The following is a 14372-nucleotide window of genomic DNA, read 5'->3' as shown; positions in this document are numbered from 1 at the left end:
CTGCCCCACCCCTAACTTTTATCTAGTCTTTCAGGGTTTCAATACAAAGGAATCATTTCCTTAGCAATAAAACCTGAAAATAAACACCAACAAGGAAGGCATCCATTCACTCATTGGTGAGTCAAGGTGGGGGAAGAAGGAAGGCTTGGCAAAGCAGGTTTGTTCTGTCCATATTGAAAGCCTGATCTAAGACCCCATTAGTTGGCAAAGCCTCAGCTTCCCATGCCAACCCCACCCTATCATACTCCTTTGGTTGATGCTATTTTCAGTTCATTCTCTACCTTGAGAAAGCTGCCTAGCCTGTGTGGAAAAAAAAAATCACTTCTAGTGCCTGGCTGGACCTCTTTAAGGACAGCAACCTGGGTGAAACATCAGTATCTGCTTAGAACAACCCCATATGGAGTCATGATCCACAGTTTGAGAAGCTCTACGCTAGAGTACAGAAGCCCAATAGCCTTGTTCTTGAGGTTATAGCTGAGGAAGAAACTCATTTTCCTTTCCTTTGGGTCAGCCAGTTACTGATTTTTTTTAAAAATCATTTGTTTTGAGCTGGAATTAAGTTTCCTCCAATTCCCTTTCCCAACTCCTCTCCTACTATATCTTGCTCTTTTGAGAGCATTACCATACATGGAAATGTTCTGCCATGTTTCGGTGCTGAAGTAGCGTCAATTTTTCCTGGACCTGGTCAGTTAAATCCCTGTCATCCCCTCCATTCCCCGAGGGTGCAGCTGTCAAATGCTTTTGCTCTTAGGATCCTGTGTGTGCCAAAAAAGCCTGCTGCCTTAGATACCATACATTCTTGGAACAGCATAGGGCAGAGTTCTGCAAAATGTAAGATCTACCTGAAGTACCCTATGTACTCAAGATACTCCTGATATTACAGCAAAAGCTCTGGAAGTCTTCTGTGATGCATACTCTGCAGGGTCTCTACTCTATAGTGTATAAGAAGGTCCCCTCGCTTTGCCCAGAAACCAGGCAGTTCAGGAAGCTGTTGGGAACACTAATTAGGGAACATTCCAAGACTGGTAAGTTTTTATAAAACAAAGCAGACACAGCTTCTCGTGTTTGTGCAATTGTCCATATGACTTGAACTAGAGAAGTGTTAGCTAAGGTTTTGTGGAGCTGTCAAAATTTTCTAAACTAATTTAAATGATCTTTCTGAGTGACAGCTGAATGAGTGACTTTTTGCAAATCTTAAAAAAAGTAATCTCAATGCTGGTCCCTGGTCATTCAAGAACATAAGATCAATGATTGTCTAAAAGTCCTTCTCAGATTATAGAAAGCATATCAGGAGCAGTAACTAATCACTCTCTCTCAGGTTTATATTGAGATAGGCTAAGTACAAATAAATTTGTTATGCTTTTTTTTTCTTCCTTTTTTCCTCATGAGGAATATGTTTTTATTTTTCTACCTTATCTCTCTTCACCACCCAGCCTCTTGCTGCTGCTGCTGCTGGAAGCCAAAATTTTCTTGCCTAAACTGATCCTGACTGATCAGAGGCTACATTTGGTTCCAAAACCCTTCGCTGTCTTCAGGAGTTCAGCTCAGCTTCTGTTTCCCCATAACATGCCTGAAAAGAGTAGAGCAAGTTATATCTAGACTAGTCTTCAGGGCACATGTGACTGATTGTTAAGGCATTGTCCTTTTACAAACCTTTGATTTCAAGTGTGTTTACTCTCAAACTAAGCCTAAGTTGATGAGATGCATAGGATAGCAGATTTACAGCTGGAAGAGATCTTAAAAGATCTAGTCCAATCCTCTCCATCTCATTTTACAGAAGAAAAAGACAAGGCTGAGAGAAATCAACTTGCCCAAAGTTAGGTATTAAGTAGAAGCCACATTTGAATGCAGCTGTTCTTAATTCCAAATGATTGCTCTTTCCATATATATTGCCTCACATTAAGGCTGCCTATCATTTGAAGTATTTATTGTATTGGTTTAAGTGAAGGTCCTTTAGGATGTATTTAAGATTAAGAAAAATTTGGCACTGCTTGACATTTAGAGATGGTCAACATGTAACAGCTTAGGATTGGAAACATGAGTTTTAAGCTTTTCCTCCTCAATCCTCCCACCTCCTAGTTTCCTTCAAGTATCAGTTCAAATCCCGTCTTGGGCAGTGTAGGAGGCCTTTCTCAATTTCTCCCTTTCCCCTGCTTTGCAACATTTGCATGTTGTCTCCCAACAAGACTGTGAGCACCTTACAGGCAGGCACCATATAATCCATGCTTAGCACCGGACCTGGTACATAGTAGGGGCTTAATAAATGCTTGTTGATTAATGTAGTACTAAGAATAGCGATGTTACCTTGGGGATGTAATTTCTCTCTGCCTTTTTATTAAAAAGGAATTGTTACAGCTTTTTATGACTGTTACTAAGAATTTTGGGGAAAGGGTATCATGCACTGTTTTGCCTTATAAGCAGGAAAATTAACAATACACCAATAAATAAGCTCTTTTCCTAATCAGATGTCACTAATAAATAGATGGGTTGAAAATTCAAAATGAGGGAAGGCAGGTTAGTATGTGGACCCTAGAGTGTATAATTAATTGCTGGGATGTTAGCTGTATGTTGGCTAGCATAGCAGAGTGTGGTGGCATAGATAAATGCTCCTTAAATACTCCTTAAACACAGAAAATGTCTATACTCCCTTCCCTGTGTATATCTCCTAATTGTTTGGAGCTATTCCAAATATTCCAATATTTAGCTATTCCAGCTGTGTGGATCAGTAATTGGGCAGACCCAGAGGACCTGTTATGTCTGTTTCCATCCCACCCTAGCATTTCCTGTAGGACTTGTGGGCTATCAGAGACCAACAGAATCCAGAACCTGGCCCTCCCAATTTGGGTTCTTCAAACTAGGACTAAAAAATCCCTCAAGTAAACAAAGGTACCTGTGAAACATCTGAATTTTCTCTTTAATCTTGTGGACCACCTGAAGTCTGGTATAGAGGGGTTAAGATTCCAGTGATGCCCACTGCTGGGCTGCCAGAAATACTAGAGGACAAAGACTATCTCTTCACATAGATTTTTAGAGGCTTGGAGAAAATACTAAACTACTTAAGGCAAATAAGGTTTTAATTAGTCTAGTTCCCCATATTGTACAGATCATCAATCAAATTTATTTCCAAGTGTCTAAAACCAGCCAAGAGTATGTACATCTTATTAATAAATTTTATTTGGACAAGTGGAGAACAACTTGTGTCACAACAGTTTTAAACAACATGATTAAAGACTGCGGTGCTCCCCAGAGTGGTCACAGGTATGTACAGTGTGGGAAGAACAAAGCTGCACCTCAGAGCTGATCATGATCCAGTTAAAAATACCTGACATATAGTACATGTGCTAATAAATTTCCTTCAGGTCATGACCAGCATGAAAAAAAAAAAAATAGGACATAGGTATTCAGCAAAGGTTTCTGCTAATGGATACAGCAATATGCTGCATTTAAGAGTTAAAATCAGATTCTAGTTTAGTGTTAGCATCAAGCCCTTAAGAGAAATCCAAACATTTCTATTTTCCCAATTTACACACATCAAAAACTATTCACACTTACTCAGGATGGGGCCAGGCAGCAAGCCACAGCACCCCAATCAGGTCCTTGCCTGGATAAAAATGTTTAGAGCTAATACTGGAGGCCTCTTTTACATCCTGTTACAACATATCTGCCTTTCTGGCTATGAGAATTTTATCTACTGGTTGTTAAAGTAAAACTTGCTAAGTTAACTCCTGAGGAGAAAATGCAGGTTTTGGGACTGTCATCCCTTCCAAAATGCTCTGCCAATTCAAGTTTCATTCATTCAGGAAGACAGAAGGATTTAAGGCTTTGGTGACAAGTATAATCCTCTGAGAAATTAGTATTTCCTAAAGTCAAGATGAGCTAGTTTACCACACTTTCTCTTGACTCTTAAGATCCCTGGCGTCAGGTGGAGGTAACTGGCACCTGTAGCTAGGTCTGGCAAGAGAGGGAAATCTTTCCTCCTTCAGAAAAGGCTGTCCCAGATCATCCATGTGAGGAGCACTTGTGGAGTTTAAGCAGAAGAGACAATGAGACTTGGGCTCTTTAATAAGTTGAAGAAGCTGTACTCATAGCATCTTCAGCAATTTTGTTACTGGAAGGGTGAATGCTTGCAAAGTATTTGACATCACTGTCACTATCCATCTGAAGAGCCATAATTGTTTGTTCCACAGCTTCCTGATGAGAGTTAGCAGAACTTAAGAAATACTCTGTAAATGAAAACAAAATAAGTACAACAATATTTAATGTTTTTCTAGTGCAAATTTTGAAAACATCTGCTGTATAATTATTCTTCTGCTAGGCATTTACTCCTAGTAAAAGTCAATGATAACAACAAAAGCCCTACATACACCAAAATATTTGGAGCAGCACTTTTTGTAGTAGCAAAGATCTGGAAACAAAGCCCACACCTATCACGTGGGGAATGGCTGAACAAGTTGTGGCACATGAATGTAGTGGAATATGACTGTGCTGAAAGAAATGGTATGTATGAATACTAAGGACAGGCATGGGAAGAGTCACATGACCTGAGGCAAAATGAAATATGCAGAAGCAAAGAAAGAGTGACCACAATGATTACAGCACGTAAATCGAGAGAACAGCACTAGAACCACTAAAACAGAATGCTGAGCAATTATTATGACCAAGCCTGGCCCTAAAGAGAGATTAAAAAGGGGGGAGGATGCGGGTTTGAAACACCATGGATAATGTCAGACTCTTTCTACATTCTGGTTAATTTGCTATTTCCCCCTTTTTTTCTTGTTATACAAGATGGCTCTCTGGGAGGGGAAAAGGGTTCAGGGACACTGGGAAAAGTACAGGATGTAAAGGCAAAAAGAAATAAACTAAAAATCTTATTTTTAAAAGTCTGATGCATTTACCATTAAAATATGGGAGCTGATTAAGATAAAAACCAGGTGTCACATCTTTCACTGAAAGTCTTCAAGCTTCATAATTACTTCTTAGATGTACTGGAAAAAAGGTTCTATTCTAGATATATGGTTCTATTCTAGATATATGGTTTGAACTAGATGGTTCCTGAGATTTCTCTGAAATTCTATGATAAGGTCTCTTTCTGATGAATTCTGAACTGGTCTATTATGTGACTATGCCAAGCACCTATGATTGTTGTGCCAATCACAACCTCTCTGCGACTTTTGTACTAAGTTTACAGGGGTTGCCTCAAACATAAAGCTCGAGTGACTCGTCTAGGAGTCACCCAGCTAGTGAAAGAGTTGAGTGCTGAACTTAGGTCTTCTTGCCTCCAAGCCTAGAACTCTATCCCTCTTTGCCATAGTGACTCTAAACTGGTATCATGTGGAAACTGCCAAAAAACTGGATTTTTTTTTACTACGATTTAAAGTCTGCTAAATGCATACTTCCTTACTATTATTCAAAACTAAGTCATACTAGTGGATTTGAAATATTCCAATTATTGTGAAAAGACTTTTAAAGACATAATTTAGTAGGGTAAATGATAGAAGAGTCTTTTTGTTACTTCCTTCATAGGAAATTCAGTTAATATTCAAGTTCTTACTTTGACCTAATATAGCAAACCTTAGAAAGGATGAGTTCTTCCCTGCAACTGTATGAGAAGAGCAGGAATAGTTTATTTCTACCTCAACAGAAGAGATACACTATTTTAAAGGTCCTCAAAGGATAATAAAATACCTTTATTTCTATTTCTTCTTTACTGGTTTTTTAAATTTTTAAAATTATTTTTTTGGCAATTGGGGTTAAATGACTTGCCCAGGATCACACAGGTAGTAAGTGTCAAGTATTTGGTCTGAGGCCACATTTGAACTCAGGTCCTCCTGACTTCAGGGCCATTCTTTATAATTATACCAAGTTGTTTGAATTTCAAGCATAGAAAAAGTTTTCATCTGCACTCTTCATTGAGCTCTAATCTCATACAAGGCACTGTCTAGATACTATAGAAGATGAAGACATTAGCTCCTGACCTTAAAATATCTGATGTAAGACACAAAAATCATTATCTTGACCAGCAAGAATAATGTAAGTACATATGGGCTTGAACTGAATGAGCAAAATGGTATTGAGTGCACTGATGGCAAAGCTGTATGCATTTTGGAGACTATTCCAGGCCTATATATTCCCTAGGTTCTCCCCTTCCACCCAGTGACTGCTTATACTAATAACCACACATCTCTTCACAGAAGACTGTGGCCAATGTACAATCTCTATTTCTTGCTATTGGGATCCATAAGAATATAAATTGCTGAGGACAGTGAAACCAAGTAAGCCTGAAAAAATAAGCTGACTACTCCAACTGGAGAAAAAGGTCAGGAATTGCTACTCTATTTGTAACAGAACACTTCTTTAGGGTGCAGATTTTTGTATTTCCCCATGATTAGATTATAATTATTGAGTGGACATGAAGCAATTGTCTACAGGCAGAAAGAAAACAGTATTTGTTGAATTGAACTGACATATTTAGGAAAACAGGACAGACAAAAAGAACCAGTTGCCATATTAAACGGGCCTGTGTCACAAGTTCTGTATAATGAAGTATATACATGACAAGGATAACATTCAATATCATTCTAAACATGCCCAAAACTGAACTTACTATCCTTTCCCCCCAACCTTCCCCTCTTCCTAAGTATTGAGAGTACCGCCCTGAGTCACTCAGGATTACTTACATCTTCAACTCTTCGTTCTCATCCCTACCCCACTCCCACTCAGCTGCCAAATTCAAATTCTGTTCATTGTATCTAAAGGCTTTCGTGTACACCTTCCTTCCTGACACTGTCACCACCTTGGAGCAGACCCTCATGCCTTCACTAGTCTAATAGTCTGCTGGTTGGTTTTCCTGTCTCAAGGCTCTCCCTACTCAAGTCCATCATCTACTGTCAAAAGTCTGACCATGTCACAACTTTCTGCCCCACCCCCCAATTAGTCAATCCCAGTGGATACCAGCTGCCTCCAGGATCAAATATAAAGCCTTTTTTTGGCCTTTAAAACCCTCCACAACCTGGCCCGTTTATACTTTTCTTTCTTACAGTCTTCTTATGCCGTACTCCTCTCCACACTTTTGAGATCCAGTGACACGGGCCTTCTTGTTGTCCTCAGCACACAGTACTGCCTCTCTGAATTCCAGGCATTTTAACTGGCTGTCCCCTAGGCCTGAAATTCTTTCCCACCTCATCTTCCCCTCCTGGCTTTCCTGGCTTCCTTCAAGTCTCATCTAAAGTCCCACTTTTTGCAAGACACCCTGCCTGATTACCCTTAATCCCAGTGCCTTCCTTTTAAGACTATCTTCAATTTACCCTTTTATATATCTTATTTGTAAATGATGTTTACAGACAGTCTCTCCCATTAGACTGTGAACTCCTAGAGGGCAGGACTATTTACTCTGTTGGTTTGGCCTCCTTCTCTATCTTTAGCCCTTAGCACAGTGCCCCACCCATAGCAGACACTTAACAAACAAAACAAGACGACTTGACGGCTTCTTGATAGTCACTTACTCAAATAGTTATGCAAAATATGAAAAAAACCCACCATCATCACCACCAACCTTTTTCTAAGAGAGTTTGTCTTAATGTTTTTGCAAGTAGTACTCGAACATTTGGAACACTATCATTTGCTAAATTTAACAAATGTGGCATCAGATGCACAGCAAACTGGTCCATAGGAAGGCAGTCATCCTCAATGACAGTCTGGCAAGAAAAAAGTACTATTTTAGATTTCTGGATAAATTTAGAATTGAGAGCATACAAGTTATAGTGTTGTCCATAAAATCTTTCAGTATCTTTTAGACCCATCTTTTTAAAAGTGCTGCCCATTTTACATTCAAATCACAGTACACTTGGAGAACAGTGCCTCAATGGAGAAACTGCGATAACTTTAAAACAAATCCTGCAAATTTTTTCCCCCTAGGAACATTTAGGGGACCCAAATTTTCAGGAATCTTATGGATATCTGCAGCAAAAAGACTGACTGCCAACCCTCCCCTCCTGTGCCAATAGATGTCAAGAGGATGCTGGCAACTATGGCAACTGTTTCTTCTAAGTTCTTCTAATAATTCTAAGGAATTATTTCTGTGATTAAGTGGGTCACTCGGAACCCATGATACTGAAAGCTACAGAATGTGAAAGTACTGCTTATTAAGAACAAAATAGGTAGAGAAGAAGAAAAGTTTACCATGCAAAAACAGGCAAAAAGTAGATAAGTGAAGACCCCTCTCTTACCTGGCAGACAAAGACAAATGTCTGTCGACCAGACCATTTTGGGCATCTACCAAAACTTTCCACAAGTTCATTTATTAGGTCTACTCCAAATGTTGATGGTGTAGCCATGTGCAGTTTCTTTACCATTTCACTAACCTAGGAATGTTAAATTGGAGAAAAAGAATAATTTCTATATTTTGTTATTTACAGTTTCCATATACCAAATTTAAAAGTTTAGAACGTACCAACTTGTAGGAAATCCAACGAACAGAAGAAACTTTATCTGCACACAGATTCAGAGCAATTGGCCGTAAGTAATCATATACATCTCTGGGACTGTATAAATCTAAAAGTAAAATCAGCTGCCTAAAAAAAGAAGTGTCAAAACAACATTAACAACTAACGAATGAATTAAAATTCTTTAAGAATTCTTTAATTCTTTAAGTAGTTTTTAACTACTTTGTGTTATGGGTCCTCATAAGCAAAGGAGCCATTTAATTTGAAGAAAGTCGTGACTCCATTATTTTTTTTTTAAATTTATGAAATTTATGGTGACTCTGTTATTAAAACTGAAAACAGATTTCCATTCAAATAAATTGTATTCTACTATTTAATACAGGTACTAATGAACAATCTTTATCAACTGGCTTGGAAATCACAATTTGAAATCATGACTAACTTATATTAAACTACCTAAATCTACCAGAATTTTCTTGGACTGGTGTTCCTAGTGCCTGTCATATTGTAGGCTTGCTGGCTGACTGATTTAAAGAGGAGGCAGGATGTTGTAGTGAAGAATATCTTGGAGTTGGAGATGAACCCAGATTCAAATCTTGCCTATGTAACCATGGACGAAACCTATTAACTTCCTTAAGCTTGTTTCCTACAGAAATTAATTTCTACAACTGGTTACAGAATTGCCAATAGATAGTTATAGGCTAAAAAATGAGACGGATAGCTACATGGCTAAGCAAATTATTTTTTCCTCAATTAGTTATTTTCAGGGGATATATATTGCCTGTAATAAACTGAATCCACTGGACAAGACCCAATTTGGTCCCTGACTACTTAAGTGTATCAACCTTTCTCAATGGAGGAAGTATGAAACATAAACGGAGTGTTTTGGATGCATTCTCTGGTAACTTGATTATACCTTGTGGAATGAGTAGAATCTCCAGGGCCATCCACTTCCTAATTTATCACCTTGGTTGCCCCTCATGATTTGAAGGGATTGCTTGTTCATTCAATTTTAAGATGGAGGGGGGAGAGAAGGGCAAGTAATAAGAGCATTTTATGGAACCACAGAGATCCCATTAAAACTTTATGCAACTTCAGTAAGAAATGATAAATAAAAGGAACTCAGAGAAACCTTGGAAGATTTATATTAAGTGATGAGAATAAGAATAATAATATGTACAACGGTTAAGAATGATGTAAATGAAAAGATCACTGAAAGGAAGGTGAACTCTTAAATAACTGAAAACCCATAAATGGTCCTGGAGAACAGATAATAAAACATGCCAGCCTGCTCCTGGCAAAGGCAGGAGGATAAAAAAGGCTGAATGTTGTTCACACCGTCAAATGTGGTTATTATTATATCTTTTCAATTTCTGTTTAACTGTTTTCCTTTTTCATTTGGGAGGGAAGAAGTGAATGGTTCAATATGGAAAGAGGGAGAAGACGAGAGATTACATAACCAGAAATAACTATGACGTAAAACAAAAGGCATCAGTGTAACTTATTTTTAAAACGTTATGCTATTCCCAAATGGCTACAGTGGTACGGTTATTGATTTCTTAAATGACAGCTATGACTATGAAACATTTTTCCCCAACTGTATACCCTTAGCAGCCCTCTTAGATACATAAAACACTACATTTCCATACAATATTAACTTAAAACTCTAAATTTAATGAGGAAGTGAAGGAGTACAAGGAAATATGGTTCTGATATTTTCACAAGTATAACTACAAGAAAGTTGTCAGAGATTTGTAGGTGTACAATAATGCCTCCAGTCATAGGAAATAGGATGAGTAAGGGAGATAGCATTCACAGACAGCTTTCTGAATCCTGCCTGAACCCAATTAATGTATGAACCAATCTTATGAATTTTCTTAATCTTTGAGTTAGAAGGTCCCCCAGAAGCTGGGATGGGAGCCCTGAAGGCATAAATTTCCTCAGGGATCAACAGAAGCAGCAGTTTCAGATCTCCTGGCAGCAATAAGTTGCAACAACTTTAGCTTCCAGGGCAAGAGCTATAGCAGCAGTTTGTATGGATTCCATATCTGAAGTCAAGGTTTGTAGTGGCAATGTTTATATAAGTTTTAATGTTCATCCCCAGAAGTCAAAAGTTTTATTATAACTGTAAGTCACTCAAGAGCCTAATATGATAAAAGAGTGTTGCAGAATCCACTGAAAGCCAGGTTCAGTGCTGCCTGGAAGGCTCCTGTAACAATTTACTTCATCTCAGTGCTTTCCCTCTGGGATCATCTTTATTTATCTTGTTTGTCCCTACCTATCTCCCATAGGAGAATGTGAGCTCCTTGAGGTCAGGCATTGTGTGCCTTTCTCTGGATCTCCAGTGTTTAACACAGCACCTTACAGTGTAGGTGCTTAATAAATGCTGACAATGGGGTCTTACTGCAAAGCTTGAATCAGAACTGAAGACTTTTTGATTTCTAATTTTATACTAAAACTTTTCTCTGAAAGTAGTTAAAGTATGAAGTGGGTTTATAATTTAACAATTAACTCCACAGATCTAGATAATAAAGCAAGCACACACATAATCTTACATCTCAAAAGCAAGCCAAACTTCCCAATATTAAATGTAACAAAAAGTGCAACATACTCAGCCAGTTCAGCTCGAAAGCGCCAATTTCTGCTATTATCTGTTACTAAAAACTCCTGAAGCTGATAAAGATATTCTCTTCTTTTGTCAATATGAAGAAGCTAGAATAATAGAATGGAATTTTCATCAAGGCAGGGCACAGAGCAGCTGATAACATAACAACAAGTGGAATGCAGAGAATCTGTTAAATAACTAAAAAAAGAACCTATAAATTTTGTAAGAATAGGATATCAAAAATGTACTTAGCTCTTCCCCAAATATTTTAAGCTAAATCAACAAATAAAATATATCTGTTTGCTTCTTCTAAAATTCAATAATAAGACAAGAGAGTTGGATATCAAGGTGATTTGAAGGCTCAAAGTTATCGTGGTCTGTAGCAAAGAGAATTTTGCTGAACTTTGCTCCAGAGTCTAATATAAAGTTCAATATCTTCCTAATTTCTTGTGCTACATAAAGAAACTAGCTATTTTGGTTACTCATTTTGTATCAAAACAATTCAATTCCCACTCACCAACTATACATATAATTTTTAGGTGTCCAGAGAATAAATGGTAGTTTCTAGAACTGCTACATAAGCTGTAGTTTTATTATGCATAAAATTGAGAAAATGTAGTACCCCAGTTTGTCAGAGTTCAACCACTATAAATACTGGAATAAAGAGTGTGAAAGCATAATATCTTGATCTATCAATAAATGACAAGATTGAATGCAGTATTATCACTAATTGTAATACACACACATCAAATGAGATGTGTAAAGAGCTTTGCAAACAAAATACCATGTAAATATGAGTTATCTGAATAAAGCTAAAAGAAATTAGTTATTTGAACATAAGCCTTTTGTTGGGGATCCAGCAGAATACTAACTAGCACAAACAGCTTGTTGGTATCACTTAGTACTGTGACCCAAATTCGTCCATCAGAAAGAGTGTTTTATAGATGGAAGGATCCACTGGAAACTCAATCGTAAACCACTGTTTTAACATGGAGTAGAAAGGCTGGCTGGCATCTATGGCAAAATAAATGTAAAAAATTACCTTCAGAAAATCATGTAAGTGTTTAAGGACCCCTATCCTGACTTCATCAAGGTCCTTTAAAAAGCCATTGAAAATTGGAACCAGATCTGCAGCTGTCAATTGGTCTCCAAGTATTATTGCAAGCTCATGGATAGAGAATGCTAATGTCCTCCGAACTTTCCACTGCAAAAACATAAATAACTGCATTAGTAAATAAATTACTGAATGCTTAATCTTTAATGTATGAAATTAAATGTGAATTAAAATGTCCATAACCCACAAAATATAAAATCTGAATAAGAATGCCAGTGTGTTACTACAATCGATTCTCCATAATCTATGCTAGTAGCTCAATAGTGAATAAAAGAAAAATCTCCTTATCAACGATACATAGTTTTTAAATAATTCTTTCTCCCCAGAATAAAAATAATCTAGATAGAGATACCTTAACCCACCTGAGAACTCTTATTAGCACTGCTATAAAAGCCAATGCTAAAGAACTGAGAAATTTTACAAAATCTGTGGACTAAAATGGGGAGAAAGGAAAGAATTTATGAAAAGCACGAATTTAAGGGGGAGTACATAGGCTCTCAAGAAAGTCTGACTTGTCTACATGGTGTCTTTCATTGTTCAAAAAAATCTCTGCTCCACCCCGTAACAGAATTCTAGTTCTTTCTTTCTTTTATTAAAACTTGAGGATATTTTTTCTCCTTTCTTAGTTGCACAGCTACCTTGGTCTCAGGAACCAGAATTCAGGCTAGTATCAGATATATTATTGCTCAGACACATTACAGATAAAATAGGCTTTTATGGGCTAGTCTGAAAACCTGAACATCATTTATAGCAGTATTTCTATGGGAAAATGTTTTGGGAGTTCCAAATAACCAACTTACAAATCAACTTTCGGAATAAAATGATTCATAAAATTGAGAACTGCTTGTATGTCTTAGTTTTGGATACATTAAAATACTTTGAACGAAATAATGAAGCCTAACTATGTATGACTCAGAAGGAGGCAAAAAGTTCTTTGGAGTTCAAGATCTTCAGATGTTTTGGGCAAATCAAAGGTCAGGCTTCTTGAAATGTTAGATAAAATTTCATGAGTTCTTTAATTTTAAAAAATTCCAGGAAAAGGACAAAAATTAAAAACTTTATGCTTATCTGTAACTTAATTAAAATCTTTTACCCACCTGCATATCTGATGCAAGTGTCTCATAAGTCTCTCTCAGGCAGTGCCAGTTCTGTCTGCCAAGTGTAAGTGCCACACCTGGAAGGCTATACGCACAATGCTTAGCAATCTCAGTGTCAACGGTCTGTGCACGAGAGGGATCAGTCATAGATAAGTACTGATCCAACAATGCTTGAGGCACAACATCCTAATATAAGAAAGAAAAAAGATATTAACATTTTCTCAAAGAGTTTCTAAAAATCTACCTACTATTCAGAAGATAAAAAGATGCACAAATTATCTTAAAATAACATTACTCATGACATAGGAAGACTAATATCAGACTGAAAGTTTTTAATAACAAATGAACTATCTTATCAAGAGATGAGAATAACACCCAAAGGAAACAAAATGAAAGCCATAATAAAAAAAAAAGGTTTTAAGCTTGGAAAAGCAAAAAAATTTAAAGCATAATTAAAATTAGTAACTACCTGTACATGTATTCAAAATGAGCTAAGAAAATCACTCAATGAATATGGGTTAAGAAAAGAAACAAGAATAGATAAGCCACAAATGAACACTGAAGGGTATTCTATTACTTACTTGTACTTTAGATTTTCTTTCTTCTTCAGGGCTAAAACTATCTGTACTCAAGTCTGAATCATTATGCATGTAGTTAATAGTTGAATCCATACTCTGTTTAGAAAAAAAGACCTACTTAAAGAAAAGTCTGTTGTGTCTCTAGGTATTTTCTTCATTTAAATGTCTTAATGATATCCTTACCTTCAAGGCTGCCAAAAGATTTATTTATAACACGAATTCTAAAGAATCATTTTTATTTGCTCCCATTCACTGCACTCCCCCATCCCCACCTCCCTGGGCCAAATTCAGACAGTAAATATCTTAAACCTCTCTGGTATTATTTCCTTATGTCAAACAAAACTTACGGAACAACCTTATGTAAAACACACAGGTTGTTAAACATATGTAAACAAGTAGTTCTAAAAAGAAAGTCACATACATTTAAAATTTAGAATTGGGGACTATTTTTGAAATACAATCAATATTCTGAGTTAGACCATAAAACAGCATCTGTAAAAAGGTTCATGTTTTCAATCTGTAGATATAGAGGACATG

At 37.0% G+C, this 14372-nt stretch overlaps 1 protein-coding gene across 4 annotated transcripts in view; it reads right to left on the bottom strand.

The window, feature by feature from the left end:
* Positions 1 to 3152: 3152 nt before the first annotated feature.
* LOC114054122 (serine/threonine-protein phosphatase 4 regulatory subunit 1-like) overlaps positions 3153 to 14372 on the bottom strand; it is a 79218-nt gene continuing 67998 nt past the window's right edge. For all 4 annotated transcript variants that reach the window (XM_027877258.1, XM_027877256.1, XM_027877254.1 and 1 more), the window contains 8 exons: positions 13839 to 13931; positions 13258 to 13443; positions 12089 to 12250; positions 11053 to 11153; positions 8450 to 8570; positions 8226 to 8360; positions 7553 to 7694; positions 3153 to 4223 (listed from right to left, as the gene is read on the bottom strand). In XM_027877258.1, the coding sequence (XP_027733059.1) occupies positions 4060 to 4223; positions 7553 to 7694; positions 8226 to 8360; positions 8450 to 8570; positions 11053 to 11153; positions 12089 to 12250; positions 13258 to 13443; positions 13839 to 13931 (1104 nt within the window). In that variant the 3' untranslated portion in view covers positions 3153 to 4059. The remainder of the gene's footprint in view (positions 4224 to 7552; positions 7695 to 8225; positions 8361 to 8449; positions 8571 to 11052; positions 11154 to 12088; positions 12251 to 13257; positions 13444 to 13838; positions 13932 to 14372) is intronic.

This window comes from Vombatus ursinus, unplaced genomic scaffold (genome assembly GCF_900497805.2).
Source record: "Vombatus ursinus unplaced genomic scaffold, bare-nosed wombat genome assembly UNPS02014812.1, whole genome shotgun sequence".
Classification (NCBI taxonomy): Eukaryota; Metazoa; Chordata; class Mammalia; order Diprotodontia; family Vombatidae; genus Vombatus; species Vombatus ursinus.
Note: the sequence above shows the minus strand (reverse complement) of the source record. Positions and strands in the feature narration are given on the sequence as shown.